Below are 21,181 nucleotides of genomic sequence, written 5' to 3' on the forward strand. Positions count from 1 at the left end.
TTACTGGATGATTTTAAGATTTTCGGACGGTTAATCAAGTTTTTTCTTTCTTTTGTCGTATTCAGATTAATAAATATTCCCCATGTTTTCACTCTTTTTAGCATAAATCTTACAATTACGATAACAATTGTGCTTTTATTTTGAAGTAAAACGCTATACCGGAAATGCATGTTTTCAGACTTTCGGCTGTTTCCCTTGCAGCTCTGCGTTCGACGTCGCTGCCTTACAGAACAAACTAATCGAGCTCAGACTGATTATTTAATGTTTGAAAAAACAGCGGCAATTTTTGAGTTTTCAGGGTATGCAGGGAGAAGTCTCTATTTACGTTGCGATAATAAAATTTGGAACGTATTTGCATCAAATGACCGATATGGCTACAAGAAAACTAGCAAAGTAAGTGAATTAGCTCATTAGCCCCCCAAAGCTAACACAATTTGACAAAGAAACATCACCGCATAGTTCCAATATTCAGGTTTCCTACTTTTTAAGGGCATTAAAGATTAATATTATTTTTCAAAAAAGTGCACTGTTCATTTTATGGTATGTTTCCAATTGGGTTTTTGTTATTGTTGACAGAATCAGCATTGTAATTGCTCAGCGTGACACGAGGGTATAATTTTGTCTGTTTTATTCAAGGACAAATGGAACGGACAATGATTTCTGTGTTCATAAAACACAGAAATCATTCTTTTTTATTTCCAAAACTGTAAGGTTAGAAATTAGAGTTAAATTAAATTACTTACAGAGCACGCCAGAAACCTCAGCGAGAGCTGAATTTAAAGGCATACGAAGTGTAATACTGCCATGTTATCAATACAACGTGAATGAAGAAACGTATGACTGAAGATACCATAAGAGAAACTGTGTGTGTGGTCTTGTTTGCAGCAGATTAGATTTTGAATTGGTATGATCAATTATTATTAAGCAAATTTTCATCTAAATGTATTTATTCAACCAGTATTTTACCAGGAAGTCCCTTAAAATAAAATCTGGTTTTTTGAGGCCAAAAAGCACACAAGGTGCAGATAATAAAAAAAACAACAACATAAAATTCACTAAAGTACAAAGTAAATTTATACGTGCAAGAATAGAAGTTAAGAGTAGGACTTCATAAATGAATTTTAAAATAAATGCATGAAATTGTAGTTCTAATTTCCGTTGGGTATATCATGCATATCTAATCAGTTGTGAGCTTTGTGTTTTGTTGTTTTAATTTAGTGTTTTACATCAACTTTCTTTTTCACATACGTTTTTGTAACCTACGTCTTGTTCTTACATTTTCTGTTTTGGTTTAAAAAAAAATGTTAGGAATCACATCGAATTGTTGTGAATATGGATTTTTTATTTTTATTTTTTAAATAAACCTGCCTCGTGATACTTCACTGTACATAAATCTGTTAAATTTCTGTAGTTACTTTTTATTTTTATGAATTTTTTTTTCCTGAAAAGGAGATTGGGATTACTGAGGCAACGAAGTCAGTCCGCCTCTGGTCTGAACAAACCAGTGAAATCAAGTGAGTATTATTTTAAACTTCACTTGCCCAGACTGTAGACAAGCAAGCATATTTTCTTGACTGTTTTTATGTATTTATTTTATATGAATGCTCGTTTCTTCCAGATCAGATATTTTCATACTTGATTGTGATCGACTTTGAGTCTACTTGTTGGAGAGAGAAAAATAACTACGGTCAGGAAATCAGTAAGTATTGGTTGCATTTTTATCACTTTGATTTGATACAATTTGATTTCCTCTGCGTTTGCTTGTGTGGACTTGAGTCCATCTCCTTTTCTCCTCCCTGCAGTCGAATTCCCTGCTGTCCTACTGGACACATCCTCAGGGGAGGTCGAGTCTGAGTTTCATACGTACGTTCAACCTCAGGAGCATCCTGTTCTCTCCGAGTTCTGCACTGAGCTTACTGGAATCACACAGGTAGTGACGCCGGACGCTTTTACATACAGAAACATCCTCGCACACACGCCTGACTGCTTGATTTTCGCTCGCTAAATAGGTGCAAGTAGAAGCCGGTGTTCCCCTTCAGATTTGCCTCTCTCGGTTCAACCGCTGGGTGCAGAACCTGCAGCTGGAGAAGGGAGTGATGTTTCCCAACAAGCAGCAGGCGTGTTCTGCCTCCGACGAGTCCCAGAAACTCTGCACTTTCCTCACCTGGTCAGGTAACAGTCGGTTCGTCATGGCACCTGGGCCGGCTGGGACCATCTGAAATAATATGGAATTTGATTTGAGGTTTTTTTTTCTATTTTTAATTCTTGTTTGCAAGAATGGGAAAAGTGTTGTAAAGGAAATTAGAAATGGAGTTTGGAAAAATGTTTTAGTTCAAAACTTTGTGTCTTTTACCCTGTTGTCTAAAGTTCTTCCCTTATTTTTGTATTTCCTTCTCTGTTCTGTTTTTTAATTGTAAAAAATCTTGACAAAAAGTGTGTTTTCTGTTTTTATGCATTATTTCTCTCCTTCTTTTCTAACATGTTATTTTCTCTTCAAGTTCATCTCCTTCTTCCCATTTAGTTTTATCCTTCTTATTTTCTTCATTGTCTCCAACCTAGCTTCTGTTTTTTTATTTATATATATATATATATATATATATATGCTATATACTGTATAGTATACAGTATATAGTGTATACTCTAATGTGTATGCTTCATACACATTAGAGAGAAGTATGACATTTAATCTAAAATATTTCTTTTACATATGGAAAAGGAAATATGGGGGGGAAATGTATTTCCACACTTCATTTTCTATCCCTAAAAATCCACCTATACTTTAGTGGACCCCTAGGGGGCTCCACTTACACCTTTACATCAGAATGTGATTTAAAAAATGTTTTTTGGCACTTGCTTCTTCTCTGCTGGAGTTTAGTAATAGAGGGTTGTTATTATTGGTGTGTTATGGTTACATAAACTCTGGCTACCCTAAAAGAAGTTAATCAACAAAAATGAAATGCGTAAATGAAAATAAATACAAAATAAAATGTATAGAAAATATAAATATGTAGAGCACTCAACTTTCCTGGTAAAAAAGGCATCATCACGTTAAAAATACTGCTGTGACTGTTTTGCATAAAGCTTTACATAAAAGGAGGAAATTTCACAACATATTTATTCCCAAGATGGTTTGTAAATGCCAGCTTTTGCAGCATATTTATGATCAAACTGTTAGCAATTGCATTTTTGTGTTTTGAAAATGTCTCCAATCTTTCATAAAGCTAAAAGCATTTAAAGTGGAATCATCTGTGTTGTGTTTTCAGACTGGGATCTTGGCGTTTGTTTGCAGTATGAGTGCAAACGCAAACAGCTTCATAAACCAGATGTTCTCAGCAGCTGGATAGACCTGAGAAGCACATACAGGGTAACCATCAGCTCATCCATTCCAAAACTTCCCCACTGTTTGTGGATGTTTTCTTATAATATTCCGGTTAATGCGGCAGATATGAAGTGTATTGTATTAACTTGAACTATGCGGTAAAACATTATTATTTTATTAGAGATGCACCGATCCGATGTTAATCTCTGTTTCTGTCCCCATATTGAAAGAAAATTCTGGATCAGAGATCAGTGACAGTGTGCCTGATCCATCAGGACAGATCTATTCAATCTAATCCTATGCTTTGTGCTCTGAGCAACATCATGCTTTATTGTTTATTTTACATTAGATTGAAAACTCCAAATTTCACTTTCTGAGTCATTTAGAAGGAAGGTTTGTTGCAGTTTAATCAACCTATTGTTTTTGTCTGTTTCAGTTTCCTTATTATTTATTTTACGATGGCTGTTAAAATCCCAACAATGACTGAACAAATTAAAGTTATTTTTGACCAAGCTTGTGAAACTATTGGTGTATTTAAGTGAAATACTGGTGCAGGGTTATCAAATAAATTTGTAATTCAGTACATTTATGGTTGTTTGGAGGGAAAAAAAATGTTTCAAGTCAATTCAGCCCTGTTTGTCTGTATTGGGTTGGAATCGGCCAAAGATAAATTTCAGATATCTGTGTCAGTATTGGAAGTGGAAAGTGGATCACTGCATTCCTATTTTTTATGCATTATAACAGAATAGATGAATTTGAACCTTATCTATTTATGTCACTGCGCTTCACTTCTTTCTTCATCTCCAGCTCTTCTACAGCCGGAAACCCAAAGGCCTGAACGGAGCACTTCAAGATTTGGGGATACAGTTTTCTGGGAGAGAACATTCCGGTACCAAAAGTGACATTTCTTTAGTTCAGCCTTTTCGAACTTTTGCGTCCTTTCGACATTCTTTTCGTGTCTTTTTGCATTTCAGGGTTAGATGATGCTCGAAATACAGCTCGGCTGGCCGTCAGAATGATGAGAGACGGATGTGTGCTGAAGGCCACCCGGAGCCTGGAGAGGGTGAGTGGGCCCCCGACGACGTCCTGAAAGAACCCAGGCTCCTCACATTCCTTAGCATTTAGGCTTTTCTATGTGGAACATATTGAAATCTTGTGATCTCATGTTTTTAATTTAAAATAATCAATAAACTGACTTCAGAAAATGATGAAGAATAATCTTCCTCTTTCTAAAGTTTTGTGCTTGAAAACAGAAAGAAAACACTGGGAGATAATAACAGTACAGTGTGTTTAAAAGCTTTATTTTGAAAATCATCTGTGAGCGTCAACATTCAAATTTGTCACAGAACAAAATATGTAATGACCACAGCTCTGCATCACCTGTTCATCCCACACCTGGCCACGCACCTGAGTGTTTCTTGGCTCCGCCCTCTTAGATGGAAGTTTGGTTGTTTTTTTTTTCAAAAACTGTCTACAAACGGGTTATTCTTTCTCAGGGGGTTTTGTTACACTTTAAAGTACACACACCAACTGTTTCCTGATGAGATCATTTCTAAAGACAGTTAGGCCAGGACATTCTTGTGAAAAAGATTTAAAATTTAAATCTTTCTATCTTTAGGATAATAAATTGGTTGCAGTGGATTTTTTTCGGGGGTATCGGAGTAAACTTACCGTTCTAAAATGCACAACATCTTTCCTCATTACTCATAATTCTCCACAACTAGGCCTGTCGCAATAACAAATCTTTCTGTACGATAAATTGTCCCACAAGTTATTGCGGTAAATGATAAGCTTGTTGGTTTGAGACCATTTTCAAATGATATGTTGACGGCATAATAATGCAAGTTTGCCAGCTCAAAAACCAATAAACGTTCATTTTGTAGAGAACACAGGGCACCTGAGTTGGAATATGTTTGAAATATCCAAAATAAAACCACAACCAAAGTAATAAATAAAACAGAAATAAAAAAATATACAACCCAAACCATAAATACAGTGGATTATAACATTTCTGTAAGCAAAATTACTCAAAAAATATGAATCACGAGAATTTTAATTATTGACCTCATTTTATTGTATTTTGATTAATTGCTTATTGCGACAGGCTTAGCCACAACTGTGTGTTGGTCTGTCGTCTATCACATCAAGTCCCAATAGCATACTTTAAAGTTTGAGGTTAAATGTGACAACTTGCACCATTATAAGTGTTGAGCTGAAATTTTAAGAGAATATTTTGAATTTCTTTTTTAACTAACCGATCATCTGGTTTATTTTCCCACAGACTCCATCGATGGTCAAATCCCTTTTCAATAAAAACGTCCCTCCTTCAGGAAGAATGCAAGAAAAACAGAATGACGCCAGGAAAAAGGCAGATTTCCTCAACAGCAGCAAGAGCTCATCATCGTCCAATATTTCACTGAAAGCTCGTCAAAAACGTCCTCCTCATGGGGAGCCTTCGAGTTCAAGCTCGGGTCAAACGTGTCACAGCCTAATATCACCAAAAACCCTGTTGAACGCAACAACAGCACCTCTAAAGGGACAAACCGACAAATTGGTGACAGCACATGTTGCTCCTCGTCTTCTTTTGTCCACAGTTCCGTCAAACTGCAGCTCGCCACGCGGTAACAGAAGCAGCAGCCATGTTCTGTTCTCCACCACTGTTGACTGCATTTCCTCTCTACCTCACGTCGTCAAAACATCTGTGGACGAAGAGGAGCGAGACCTTCAGGTGGAAACGAATGAGCGGTGCGGTTCTTACGATGACGTGGTGTTGGTATCCGATCAGACTGAAACGGATACAATCTCAGGTGGAGAGGTTGGCTACTTTTCAGATGACGACGGCAGATGCCAGGAGTGGGACGGAATGGATCATTCACCCGAAGCACCCCTCGCTTCACAACACGAGAGAACAGAAAACCCAAACGTACCGAATAATACTCGAGATTCATCAATGGCTTGGAAATCTGTAAATTCAAATGCTGAAGTCTTTCATCATGCAAGTGAAGAACCGCCCCAATCGACAAGCAGACAGTCAGAGAAATGTTTTGCTGTGCCGAAAGTTGTTAATTGGAGCAAACTGAATGGACATTCAAGGTTAGATACATGTCGTAAAAATAATCAAAACAACGAGGTCTCTCCAGTTCTAACCAACCCCTTTCTGCCTGAAAACACTTCCACTCCAAATCCATCCACCACGAGACCCAAACCAACCACTGTGAAACACAGAAAACCTCTGAAATCCTCATTTACTATTTATACTGATCCAAAAACTCCTCGTCCTGCTACGTCTAGCTCTTTGCATCCACCCAGAAGCATCCTGTCCTCTTTGCCAACAAACATACCCTTCTCCTGTGCCAAACGGCTCAGTGGGGCTCTCACAGCAAAGGGTTCAAAGGTCACCTCCCCTTTGTGCGCCTGTGGTCGCCGTGCGAGGCGGCAGGTTGTGTCAAACGGCGGTCCGAATCACGGCCGGGGGTTCTACTGCTGTCCGGTTCGCCGCTCGGGGGGCAAAGAGAGAGGCTGCGGGTTCTTTAAATGGGAGTCTGCGCTCATGAAGAGCAGCTCAGTGGCTCCCCCTGCTGCTGGGTCTTCACTCTGTCAGGTCAACTCTGCACTTCCATACAGGCGGCCGCAGAGAAAAAGTTGCTGAACGGGCGGAGGAGCAGCTGCGCATGCTCTTTGTAGCTCCTCAGTCACTGGGCCACTAGTATTTACCAGCCAAAAGATGACTTCTGAGTTACAAAAGAAAAAAAACAACCTTGCAGACAGAAGCAATAGGGCTGCACAATATTAGAGAAACATGTAACTAATAATTTTGGTTAAAAATGTTATTTTGTAGCCATTTTTCACTTTGGTCTTTTTTTTTTTTTTGATGACCAAAGTGAGTTGTAGCAGTTCTGTAGTTAACATTCACAGTGCTTTGTCATAACTGTCTTAGATCACTAAACATATTTCAATAACAGATAAACATAACTTGAACCCAGAAAAAAAAATTAAGTAATATTTTAATAAAGGCAAATATAAAAACCAGGTTGGTTTGAAGCACATATTTGTGCTTGTGAGGCCTAATGTGAAAAAGTATTAATCCTCTTGCGGTCATTTTTTTAGAGCTCGACACTTGGGAAGAGCACAGCAGATATCACAGTTGGACAGTGGGGAAGCGGGTGGGTTGTCCTGTCAGTTCCCAAAAACACACACACACACACACACACACACACACAAAAAAACCCTAGTAAAAGCGCATACGGACTGCATGCAGGGTCAAAACCTTGTGCAGTCCAGCTGGACCCCGTCTCTTAAGACCAGGATTGAGTTATGAAAGAGCTATGATTATTCCTTTTTTTTTTTTTTTAAAGTAAAAAGATCTGAAAAAGTAAATCTGGAAAAACACCTTAACAGATAAAAAAGTCATTGACGTTTCTGTCTGGAAATGGTTGTGGTTATGGAGCCGTATTATCCTTCCAAAAATGGCTTTTGTGATTGTAATATTGCCCAAGTTGAAAGTTTAATGATTGTTATTCCATATATTGTCCAGTTCTAGAAAAGGAGTGTAGATTATATGCAACCATGAACATTTTTATACTACAAGAAATATCCAAAATGGCCAAAGACAAAAAGTATGTTGCTTTGTAAATCTTATGCTAACACAGAAGACTTTTTTTTTGAAGTCATGTATTTTAAAACACAAGTAGCACATGTTGATGATTTTTAATACAAGATATATGAAAATAAAGTTACCAAAACAAAAAAAATACTAAAAAGCAGTTTTGTCTGTTTCAGTCACTAATATTTGTTTGTCTTTAACACAAATAACAGTTTTATCTTCTATGGTTAATTATTGGAGGATATAAAATCTCTTCCACTTGGTTTTCCAGTTAGATTAAATAAAATGTCCATCATCTTATATGAAAACAAAGACCAAGTTGTCATAGTTGGTCCATAAAATACAACAACATTTCCACTCAACTTCATATTTTAGTCCATCTGATTATGTAATTTTTACATATTAATTGATATTTTGATCAGTTACTCAGTACTTGAGTAGACTTTACCAAATACTTTTTTTACTTGAGTATTTCTTGGATGGCTATATAAAAAATATTTTGGGGTACCAGCTCTGACTCATACTAACTTTATTTTAAATTTTTTTCACTTTCCCCCCCAGCTTACTCGGTGTCCCGTTTCCTGTTCGCTTTTTTTTTTTTTTTTTTGCTTCGGTCGATGAGTCTTTTCGTCCTTCCTGACACGCCGTAGAGGACAAACCAACAAACGTGCAATGTTGTGACTCGATCCAGCTAGTTTACGGTTTTAACCTGAACACGTGCGAGAACGGAAACCCGCTCGTGTTTGATCCATTTTTCTCACTGAACCCTAAAGATCCCGTGGGAAGCTGCGGTCCCGTTAGCCTGCGGAGCTTCAAAACCCGGAGGAGAAGAAGAACCGGAACCTTGACGGTAGCCTTGTCGGTGGAGAGCCTAGCGGAGGTTAAAAATATTTCCACCTCGCGTCTGTTGGGGGGTGGGAGGGGGAAGCCCGTCGATAACATGTCAGCCGCGCAGAACGAGTCGAGGAAGCGGAGCAAGAAGCGCTTTGTGTCCGGTCAGCAGGGCAAGCGGTGGAAGGGCTCCCGGGAGCTGGAGGTGGGAATGCAGGGGATCCTCATCACCTGCAACATGAACGAGAGAAAGTGCACCGCGGAGGCCTTCAACCTGCTCAACGAGTACGCGGACAAGCTCTACGGACCAGAGAAGGTCAGACTGGCTGTGGTGAATCGTTTTAATTCCGTTGGCTACTAAAGAAAGCCAAACTGCACGTTCAAATGCTCGGTCCCTGTTGCTTGCTCTCCCTCTGCTGGTGAGCTAACCTCACGGCTGGCTGTTTATTCTCCCCTCCCCAAGCTGAACCAGATCAGACTTGATTAGAAAATCCTTTAAACGGGGATCCAGTTCAGTCCCCTTTTCTATTCCCTGATGCTGCTATTGTTTCGTTAGCTGGTTAGTCGTGTGGAAGCTCGTCCTCTTTTGAGTTTTTTCTACATCCTGCATGAACAAATTATAAGGTCAAATGAAATGTAATTTTAGTAAATTGGTACGAAATGAATCTCAATTTTAAGTTTTTTTTCCTGTCGATTTTGATGATTATGGTTCCATTAAAAAAAAAAAAAAAAGACCGGAAAGTTTAGTGGAAGGAAGAAGTGTTCACTCTTGAAGAGTGATTTCATTTTCCAGCAGGGCTGGCTGTTCCCCTACACCAACTGCCCAATGCGTCAAAAGCTGGTTCAGTGACCATGGTATCTGTAGCTGTGTTTACAAATGTGCACAAATCTTTGTCAATACTTTGCCAATGTTGAAAGAAAAAAAAACATAATTTTGCTATTGTGGTGTTAACATTAATTTAGAAATTAAATTAAAATCACATATAAGCTTGTTCATGCGCTAAGTCGCTATAAATCATGGCAGCGATGGATGTAAACAGTTACATGAGATTTATTCATAATTTAACCATCGGAGGAAACATCGGTGTCTTATTCAGGCGTTGGAGCGACAAACTCCTTGTACTTGGGAGTGGCTGCATATGCAGCTTTTTGGGGAAATTGTAGTTAGTAATTTTACAGAAGAGTTATGGCTTCAACACGTTGGAATGAGAGAGTTTTCATGAACTGTGCGATGCAGTGATGGAGTCGGATGCACATTGTCTGAAAAACAAAAACAAAAAAAAATCAACTACTTCCTGTCTTCTTCTTTGTGGTTTCTGCCAGTAGTGACATCCGGCTTGTTGATCACGTGACGCGTGTGAGCAACACTTTGCGAAAAAAGTGTTTCCATTTCAGTGAAGGATATTTTGCCAAAGTTTGAAAGGCCGTTTTTTTGTTTCACACAGATAAAGTAATGAATAAGACAGATTATTTCAGCCTGAACAAAGTTTCACTCTTAACTTGCAGCTTCAGAACAACAAAGGAAGCAGCAGCAGTGAGGAAGAAGAAGCCGAAGAAGAAGATGTAGACGTGGCGTTGAAGAAGGAAGTCGCACAGCTTCAGTCGTCTGCAGGCAAACGGGAGAGGCGCTTCCAGGCCCTGGAGAGCGGCGCCAACAATGTCATCTTCATCAGAACTCACAATCTGGGTATGCTTTCTATAAACTGTGAACTTTTTGTTTTATTTTAGATTTTATTAGGGTTTTTAATGGGACTTTTTATTTTCCTTTTACAGAACCTGACAAATTGGTTCATCACATTCTGTCTGACCTCCACTCCACCAAGAAAAAGAAATCACGAGTGATCCTCCGGATGCTCCCAGTGAGAAGACGCCGTCAGCCCTAATCTGAATATATTGATTGTGGTAGAAGTTATATGAAAGATGAAGAACAATTTCTGCACAGTTTTATGTTGGATATAAAGTCTGCCGTCATTTGTTCTTTTCGTCATTTGATTTGTTGTGTCTGATCTTTTGTTTTGTCTGCTACAGGTAACCGGAACGTGCAAGGCGTTCCAGGAAGACATGCTGAAATACCTGACTATCTTCTTAGAGCCCTGGTTCAAAACGCCACACAGTGCAACCTACCAGATTGCCTTCAAGGCCCGAAACAGCAGCCATAACAAGAGAGAGGAAATCATCAAATCCATCGCAGGTGCGTTCAGATCCGCCGCGGCGTCTTGGAATCGGCAGTTTTCCGATTTTTAAAAACGAAAATTCTCTTTGGGTCTTTCCACCACCGCCGCCGCAGGCCTCGTTGGGAAGCTGAACCCGAAAAACAAGGTGGACCTGACGAACCCCGAACTGACGATAATCGTGGAGGTCATCAAGGCCGTGTGCTGCGTCAGCGTGGCCAGAGACTATACGCTGTACAGGAAGTACAATGTTCAGGAAGTGGTAAAAGAGGACGCGGCCAAGACGAAAACCGACGCGAACGCGGCCGAACAGAGAGACGAGCACAACGGAGGGGAGGTGGAGAAGGACAAGGAGGAGGAAGCTGCACAAGATGAGGAGAAAACTGGAGCACAGAACGAAGAGCAGCAGGAGGTTCATAAGGACGAAGGTGGCGGAGAATAAGAGCTCAGACTCAAAGAAATCAGCCGGTTTCTTTATGTTTAAGTGTGATTTTTATTTTTTTTTTTTAACTGTTAACAGTTGTGTAATACGACGGAGTATTAGGGCCATTCTAAAAAAAATAAATAAATTATTGTAGTATTATGAGAATATAGTCATAGTATTACAACTTATGACTTCAATCTTGCAACATTTCAACTTTATTATCATAGGATTTTATTCTCACAATACTACGACTTAATTCTCGTATGATTTTATTCTCATGATGTCTTTATTCTCTTAAATTTTTTTTAAATTGCCTTAGCATGGCCCAAATATTCCGTCGTAATCAAAACGCCCTGGTTGTTAATAGTCTAAAAGATAATAATGTAACTTAATGTTTTGGGACATTTTTTTTAAATTAATATATGAAGACAAATGACAGACTTGTAAGCAACTTCACTGATGAGGGCAAGTGTCCAGTTTCTTGCAATGAAATGTTGCACCTTTGACCCTTTTATATCTTGAATTTCAGTTTCTAATTTAGATCTTTTTACTCAGATAATTGCAGGTTGGGCCACATGACACGTAAACAGGAGGATTACATAATGGTACCTTTACAAATGTAGATTACAAGAATTACCCGTCTACCCTTTGTAGTTCTTTCTTAATTCTCAAATTAAAGTTCTGTGTTTGACTGACTTCTTTAATGTTTTTCTTATTTTAAACTCAAGACAAAGACAAACGCCGGGGCTTAAGTGAGATAAGAACGTATATGGACAAAATTAGTAGCCTTTCTTGCTAACAAGCCTAAGGTGATATTGGCATGAATGTAATCATTTAGCTGACATTGTCTGAATTTGACAGCATTACAATTTACTCGGTTTGTCGGGGGGGAACTGTCAGCTTTTGCTAGTTTTCTGCCATGTTTCTAACACAGTGGGGCGTGTCGCGCTGCCCCACCCACAGGTGTAGAACTGGCGCCTGTGGGCGCACTCGAGTTGCGTTTAAAGGCGGCTCGGAAAAACATGTTGCTACATGATAGCTGATTAAACCGTTGTAACGGCAGAAAGGAAACACTTTCAGCCAGAGCCGGCACAAGCCTCCATGGGGCCCTACGCAAAATTTGGTTTTGGGGCCGTCTAGTTCTGGTAATAATGTGGACTGGCTGCAATCAGCAGACCGACCACTAGATCATTCACACACCTGCTATAAACTTATTGCATCTCTGGCAGTGCTGTTTACATTATATACATGTACAGTATAGGATACATTTATCGACCAGTCGATTTCTGGGCGCCGATTTCCTTAATTTTGGGGGATCATGATTGGCCGATACTTACATGTGAAGATCATGATTGGCCGATACTTACATGTGAAGATCATGATTGGCCGATACTTACATGTGAAGCCCATTTTATCCCCTAATCTTTGTCAGTAAAGGTTTAAAAATCAGTCTCTGTCCTCTTCTGCTCTACAGTGAGAGGTTCGACTGACAGACCGACCCACCAGATCAGGTCTGAACGTTTACAGTTAACAATATTCACCCCACTGTTGCCAACTCAGTGACTTTCTTGCTACATTTAGCGACATTTCAGGCAAAAGAAATTCATACCAGCCAAAATCAAAATTGGCAGGTCAGGCTTTTTAAAGACCAGTAACTGGGGATGAGCCCGAAAACTGCAATCAGTGCAGCCCTACACACATATTTATGACTTTTTTTTGATTAAATAAATTTCTCTTAAGCGTTACTCCAATGGCTAAAAATGTTATTTATACCAGGTGAATCTTTCTCCCCTGAGAAGTTTCACATAACTTAGAAAAATAATGTTTGTTTTAGCCACAAAATGATTGTGCTCAGCAGCAAACAGCATTTCCCCAACTACAGCTTAGAGCAGCTCATCGATGTAGCAGCCATGTAGCCTGACCTAAAAACATTCTGCTAGACAATGTCAAACATTGAGAAGTTTTAATTATTGTTATTAAACGTGATCAAACACGGCGTTTTGAAGCCAAAAATACCTCAGAAATATTCAGAGCCAACCATGAGAATCAACTCATTTAAAGTTTAAACTCAGTTTCACACAAACACAAAGACCCAAGCGTAAATGTTGGGCTGCTGAACTGAACCGTTCCAGGTCGCTATCGAGCTAATTTTCTATTGGCAGCTTTACAAATCTTTTACATTACATTACATTACCAAGACACATTTTTAAAAAATTCTTTATCTTTGCATTTTTCTATTCTTCCTCTTTCTTTTCTCCCTCCCCGAAGGATAAGTCCTTTTCTGGGACATTGTTTTGCTTACTTAACTTCTGACCGGAGCTTTGGACGTTTGGATGCTCTCTGAATGGCAGCTCATGTAACAAGCGTGCGGGACCTACCGCGGCCACCGGGGGCCCCCAAGAGCATTTTCTTTTCTTTTTATCTATAAAATAATCATTTCTACATACATTATCAAATATATATTATTGTAAAAACAAATCAGTTCATAGTGAAATTGTGTCTTTTTGATATTATAATGACAGAATTATTACTAAAAAAACAATTTAAAAAAATAAGCTCCACTGAGGGGGCTCCTTAGTGGCCCTGGGGCCCTAAGCGGCTGCTTAGTTTGCTTATGCCTTAGGCCGGCCCTGCTTTCCACCCATGCTGCCAGGGTCATGAATTCTTTGAAATACTACGGCATGTGGAATAAAACTCTTAACTCTAGCAGTGAAACTAAAAATTGTTTGTCAGCAAGTCTTTCAGCTGGATAATGACCCAAGCCCTAAGGCCAAATCAGCACATTGTTTACTGGCAGCATATCAACCTGCTCTCATGGCGACCTCAGTCCCCTAAAGGCAAAACGCTCTCCCAGTGGCAAACAAGCCGCCTGGGCAAAGTGTTGACAGCAGGGGTAAAGAGAATTGGGATTTTGGTTTTAAAAAAAACAAAAACAATTCTACTTCCTTCCTCAGGTTTTTCTCCACATCCTCACCAGGGTTGTCAACATGCACAACACAGTATCTAAATTCCAGTTTGATCAGTAATTCCGCTTTACCCCACAAGATGGCTTTAGAGTCTCATTTCTTTTAAAAACAGTACTCTGTGAGTACCTCTTGGCTCTAAAGCCTATATTTTGTGCTGACAGTCTAGGTGGGCTACTGGAAAGACTAGTTCTGGTCTATTGAATTTAGTAAGGCTAAAAACTAACCAACTAAGCAAGCAAATTAGCAAAAAATAAAGTGTATTTTATTTATTTCTTCTGAACATCATAAATCTGTACTAGAACAATAAAAAACAACCTCTCAAGTCTAAAGAGTTGAAGAGTTTGGATTAAGTCATTATATGTGAAGTGACAATTGATAGATGAGGATGATTATGATAATGTCTTTTTTGACAATAAAAAAAGAAAAAAAAAAAGCGGTCATTGGGTGCACACCCCACACACCAGCACATCGTGAGCAACAGTGGACAAAAATAACAATGCAGACACACATTTTCAACTAAGTGCTTCTACCACTGAGAGAAGGCAGAGGAGCTCGATTATTTCACAGAATATCTGTCTCACACTATACTGTCAGGACATAGTGGCAGTTTAGAGAAATACGTAAAAAAAATTTTTTAAAAAAAAACCTTCATAAAAGTTGTTATTGTCATAATGGGGTACATATGTGTAGAAGTTTGTGGGAAGAGATTAATTGAATACAATTTGGAACAAGGCTTTAACTTAAAATGTAGAAAAAGTGAAGCTCTGTCTGTGTGTGAATGCTTTCTGGAGGCACTCTATGGATATTTAGGGCTGCACAATGTCAAAAATCATCAATCATCACTGTTTCATATGACAATTAACCTTAATTTTCCTAAAATCATATCTGTCTTTCTTATCGATGCAATTTCCCCGTTTTCTGTGGCTGTTATGTTGAGCAGTTAGACACCTTCCCTCTGACCCGCTGTTATTGGAATATGGAAAGAGCATTCATGCTTATAGTTTATAACTCTTGCTTGAGTCATTTCCCACTCTTGTCCCTTATGTCTTGTGGCTTTTAATATTATATGCAAATAAAAATAATCAATCCAAGCATTTCCAGTCACAGTATTGCAAACATTAATATTCCATTTGACATACTGTGCAGCTCTGTTAATATATATGATTCAGATTTTTTTTGCTAAAACTGATGACTTATATAACATAACTATGAGGCAAACAATGTTTTTCATTGATATATTTTAGCAAAACAATTATCTTAGGAGTCTTGGAGGTGTTGGGAATTGGTGCAAAAGCATATTTCCTTTTTTTAAAAATGTTGTTTTGTTTACAAGAGTTTGCAAAAGGTCATGCATCTCTTGCCTGTGTCTTATCTCTGGATCCACTCAGGTTGGAAACATGCAAAAATAAAAAAACATTCTTCTGTAGAATTATCCTAGTTTTCTCGTCTCAGTCTGCAGAGCCTTCCTCCAAAGGTCATCAGAAGTGATTTAGCTTTTCCTCCCTGTGGATACAGCAAAACTCCCATAATGTGTTTTTTGTTGTTGTTCATATATTCCTGCTAAAATCCACAAAATGAAATATGCAAATGGAACAGAAACTGTCTCATTTATTAGCGGCGTGGCATAACTGCGGTCTCGGACAAAAACACAAATGATGATAATTATTCATAACGAGAACCTGCGGTCCGTGCGCTCCTGCTTGCATTCACACTTACTAATTTGCGCTATGTTTTCTGCTCATTACACTCGGGATGAACTGTTGCGGTGACCCACCCGTCGTTATCTCCGCCGTTTTCCTGCTACAACTCACAAATGACATTGCTGCTGGTTCTCAGGTGGCTCAGTCAGAGGGTCCGGCTGACAGGCGCGCAAGGAAAAGGAAAAGGATTTCAACCCATCAGTGTGCATTATTAGTAAATTAGCAATTAGGCGCTGTGTCTAGCGGATATAATGGCCAACGTACAGCGATGTCTCGTAATGACAAGACCGCTCTGAGCAAAACAAATAAATAAATAAAAAAAAAAAGCAGAAAAGCAACTTTAAAAAAAAAAAAAAAACACGCTAAGAGGAAAGTGTTTATTTTTTTTTAAGGGGAATAAAAATGTATTTTAATCAGCAGGTTTATATGTTGAGTAATGCGGGAAAAAATAATAGGAAATCACAATATTGATATAGCAGCGAGAAAATGCGGTTGTCCACACGAGAAACTCTGATGTTAAAGTTTCCCTGAGGGTCGTTTCTAATTAAACCTCCATGGGCAGAAAAGCCCGCAGTTCTCCAAGCCAAAGGTGCTCTCCGCGTGCGCGGCGCTCTGCTGCACGCGATCGAACGCTCCTTTAGGTTTAAATGTCACGATCCTGTGAAACAATCACATCCACAGGCGCACGAGCACAGATCCAGTCCCAGGGGTCAGGATTAGCATCCACTGGTGTGTGACTCCATATCTGACCTTTATGAGCAGCTAAGTAGAGCTCTCTGGGGTCTCATTTGTTTCACCTCGACCAAACAATGGCTTCGGCCCCCCTCACAACTCTAGCGCGCGCTCTCTCTTTCTCTCAGTGCTGAACACGGTGTTGTCATAAGTTAATACATTTTGTTTAATAAAATCTATTTAAGAAAATAAATAAACTGGATTTTTTTTAATCAAACGTTTTGGTGCTAGGATGCGGTGTGTGTGTGTGTTTGTTTTTTTGGCCGTATCAAAATGGGTTTATTTCGCAAAACTGCAACGGAAACACTTTTCCCGTGTCACACTGGTCACATGATCAACAACCGGATGTTGCCATTGGCGCAAAGAAGATGCCAGGAAGTAGTTGTGCCTCATCTTTTAAAAAACAAACAAACAACAATTTACTTATAGTGTGAACAAACTTATTCAAGTGTGATTTTAATCGCGTTTTCTTATTTAATGGGAACGTGGCAATTGCAAAACTGCGTTTGTTTGACAATAGTAGAATATTGAAACAGTTTTTCACACTTTGTTACTGGAAACAGCTACCGAGGTACACATTGTTGAACTTCAGAAATCTTAAATTACTGCAGGTGAGGGTTCACTGATTGCAAAGTACATGGCATACTCACTGTTGCAGCTACAATTTCTGATACATCCTATATATTTTATTTTAGCCATTCATCAACCTACACAAAAAACTAACGTTAAAATTAGTGCTGTCAATTGATTTAAAAAAAAAATCACACTGTAGCACTTTGATTAATCACAATTAATCACTATGCCTAACTTTGTGAGCTTGGAAAATAAATATGCACACAGTTGTGGTTCTTGCAGGAATGTTGCCCTGGACAAGGCCCTCCTTCTGCTGCACTCCAACCAATTAAAATTAAGTCAATTATCAGATTTTAAAACCCCCCACAAATTTTAGCAACTAAGGGAAACTTACTCCACTACCATTTCTGATGCCGCCCTGGGCAACTACCCAGCCAGCCCATATGAAAAATCGTCCCTATGCATGTTTTCAGAAAATGCTTAACAAAATGTTTTATTGTCTCAACCCAAACATGTCTGAAGATTCTCAGGTTTTTATATCCAGGAAGGTTTAAAGGAAGTCATCCTGTTTTACACGCTCATTTAGAAATGTTCCTCTCCACTCACTGGAACTTGTGCGATGTGCTGATGACAATCTCTTGTCGTCCTCCAGCTGAGCGACTGGCCTAATTTGTGATGTGAAATTTCAACCTTGTACACACAGGTCCGCACACGAGGGCCAGCAATGCAACACAACAAAGTGGAACATTTTCAACTTTGTTGCTCTCTGCAGTCGCAGAAAACGTTCACCTTCTGCTAAACTGACGCTTATGAGCATTATGAGCCCGACTGACACTCATAATGCGCCGATGTGACCTACATAGCCTTCCACAGGAGAGAGAGAGGATTTTGGTCAAAAAAAGTAGTTTTGATCACCTGCACTGTGAAATATTAATGTGTTACAGTTTACAGATGAATCGCATGCAGTAAAACATTAACATTGACAGCCCTAATATATATATATACATATATGTGTATATATATATATATATATATATACACATATATATGTGTATATATATATACACATATATATGTGTATATATATATATGTACACATATATATGCAATATATAGTAAATATATATATTTACTATTTACTATTTACTATTTATACTGTATATACTGTATATAAATGCATGGTTGCTGCTCTTGAGTACCCCCTGGTGGTGTGAGGGCTCTAAGCAGCTGCTTAGCTCATATATGTTTTGGGCCGGCTCCCTGTCAATCTGTGAAAACCCCGAATATTTTTGTAATAAGCTCAGAATACCTGCAATTAATCTATTTATTAGATTTGTGCTTTATAGCTATATTGTCGTGCACGATTTGTGTGCATGGACTTGTGAATCAGTTTAGATTAGTTGAACCTTTTTATTATTATAATTTTTAATGCCTTTTCTATTACCTTACGAATATATCTTCCATTATGTGTTGTTACTGAAAATTGAGTTAGAATTTCATTCCTTAAGTTATTCACCGCATCTGTTTTTTATTTCCTGCATCAATAGGTGTCTTTTTTTTTTAATGATTACTGTTGTATGCCATGGCTGCACAAGTCACAAGAGGCTACTCTGTGCATTGCAGCAAACAGTGAATTCATTAGTAAAACTCGGCAGTGGCGACATGTTGACCATTGCATTGTTTCTTGCATTACTTGGAAACTTGCTAAGACGTTCCAAGCAGATCCATGCCGACCGGAAGCCACTGAGCGGGTTATTTGCCAGATAATAAATTGCATCCTCTAACATGACCACGTAGTTCGACCCATGTGTCTGTCTGCAGTGATAAAAAACATTGTCATCCTGCCAAAAATGCTGTCTTACTCCACTGTTATTGTACCATCAGGACTTTTTACATTATTGTGTTTACCGCAATGAAGAAGTCTTACATTTTCTACATGCCTGTCTTTGGAACGAAAAAAAAAAAGATGCCCACATCAGTAATTTATATATTATTTGTTGTTATGGAAAATATTTTTGGAGGAATAAGTGGATGCAGACAATGGAAGGATGGATGGGTGGATTTTGGAGGACTTTTGTCGCTATGAGAGATTGTATAAGAGCGTGTTTGTCAGGCGGCCATGTGAAATGAGCTCAACAATGAAAAATGCTTATCAACCCTCTGCAGCCTGTCAGCTTGCTGTTATTAGCTCTTACCCCCCACAGCAATCCCACAGGTAGGAAAGGCGTGCTCCCACCCACTCGTAACACTTCTATTTCTCTTCCCAGAAGGCAAAAAAAAAAAAAAAAGAAAAAAAAAGAGGCAATCAGTTGACGGATTTGGTTGATTGGGATTACGGAAAGTAATTTGCGTGGAAACTAAGTGGAGTTTTTTTTTCTTTTCTTTTTCCGAGGAACCAATAATGTAGAGAAATTGGTTTCCTTCCTACCTGAGGTGGAACGGCTGTTTGAATGTAAATGACTGCTAATGAGATTAGCATGCAGAATTTTTTTTAAAAAGAAATCTGGATTCGATTGGAGCAGCCAAACAAAACCATTTGTCCTGCTAATGAGAGTAAATAACCACTTGGGTATGTTTAGTTGTTCCGGCTCAGAGTGATATTCCTAGGTGAGGTTTTTTTTTTTTTTTGTTCGGTATAACTGGGAGGTTTTTTTTGCTGTTGGGAGACACATTTAAGGATAATAGTAACAAGAACCTTGACAATTAGTTAGACAGGGGAGGCCACATGAGGGCAGAGTGTCAGCAGGGCAGCAGACAAAGTGACAACATGAATAGACGGCTGAGGAAAACAGGAGGAGAGCAGGCTTGAAGCAGGAGGCACAGCCTCAACTCCAGGACTCCACATTTCAACTTTCATTTACACTCTTCTCTTCTTTAAGTGGTGACCCTACGACGGTGTTTTAGGGCCTTTGTAGACGGAAGGAACAGAAAGGATGAGCAAATCTCTGCTAAGAAGCATCAGAAATTTTAGATTGGTTGTTTCTAGCACTTTGAGAGAGCAGAGGAAATAGATTTTTCACAGATTATCTCTCATGCCATACTGTCACAGCATAATGACAGTTTTAACAAATATGTGAAAATTTAAAAAAAATAAATAAAAGTTAGATACTGCAGCTCAGGAGAGGACGGGTCAGGAGGGATGTGGGTTAGAGCTGCTGCTGACTGACTCATCTGTTAAGTGGTAAAAGGTGCAGGGACAAGTTCAATATATGAATATCTTGGTAATTTTTTTCTTTAATTTATTAAATGCTAGTGACATGGAGGCAAACAGTAGTCTGTAGCTAAGATAACTATGCTAAATGGTTGATAATCTCACACGGTCTACCCACCTCTCAAGAGAAAAACTGGGTGCCTATCTCCAGCTAACGTTCCGGGCGAGAGGTGGGGTTCACCCTGAACAGGTCGCCAGTCTGTCGCAGATCAAAATATCTCATTATGGGTGTGCTGTGGTGGCGTAGGGGACAGCGCGACCCACGTTTGGAGGCCTTGAGTCCTCAATGCGGCCGGCGCGGGTTCGATTCCTTGACCCGGCGACATTTGAAGCATGTCTTCCCCCGTTTCCTGTCAGCCTACTTTCATGTAAGGGACACTAGAGCCCACAAAAGACCCCCTGGAGGGGAGGGGGGAAAAAATTCATTATAAAGAGATAATGTTTTTCTTTTTTATTTTAACAGAGTGGCGGAAACGGGCTTCCATACTTATGTAATGCAAAAAAAAAAATCTTAAATATCCTGATATGTACTGTAGTTACAAGCATAAGCAGATAAAACAAACAAAAAAAAAGATTTACGGATAATTCCCTGAGGCAGACGCCAGATTAATCTTACTGTTGGAGAATTAGGTGTGGATTTCCAGAAGAAGA

At 39.1% G+C, this 21,181-nt stretch overlaps 2 protein-coding genes across 2 annotated transcripts; both read left to right on the top strand.

Annotated features, from left to right (window-relative positions):
• The first annotated feature begins 199 nt into the window (after positions 1–199).
• Positions 200–8,069, top strand: eri2 (ERI1 exoribonuclease family member 2). Its single transcript, XM_032564004.1, has 9 exons — positions 200–393; positions 1,450–1,514; positions 1,619–1,699; positions 1,803–1,930; positions 2,010–2,172; positions 3,264–3,364; positions 4,127–4,208; positions 4,294–4,382; positions 5,601–8,069. Exons 1-9 carry the CDS (start codon positions 302–304, stop codon positions 6,966–6,968), a joined length of 2,169 nt encoding a protein of 722 aa, XP_032419895.1. The 5' UTR covers positions 200–301; the 3' UTR covers positions 6,969–8,069.
• A 495-nt stretch (positions 8,070–8,564) lies between these two features.
• thumpd1 (THUMP domain containing 1) lies at positions 8,565–12,042 on the top strand. The gene is made up of 5 exons (XM_032564005.1): positions 8,565–9,069; positions 10,260–10,440; positions 10,527–10,612; positions 10,782–10,944; positions 11,041–12,042. The coding sequence occupies exons 1-5, from the start codon at positions 8,863–8,865 to the stop codon at positions 11,364–11,366; spliced, it is 963 nt and encodes a 320-aa protein (XP_032419896.1). The 5' UTR covers positions 8,565–8,862; the 3' UTR covers positions 11,367–12,042.
• Positions 12,043–21,181: the final 9,139 nt, after the last annotated feature.

The sequence above is a fragment of the Xiphophorus hellerii genome, chromosome 5 (assembly GCF_003331165.1).
Source record: "Xiphophorus hellerii strain 12219 chromosome 5, Xiphophorus_hellerii-4.1, whole genome shotgun sequence".
Taxonomy (NCBI): domain Eukaryota; kingdom Metazoa; phylum Chordata; class Actinopteri; order Cyprinodontiformes; family Poeciliidae; genus Xiphophorus; species Xiphophorus hellerii.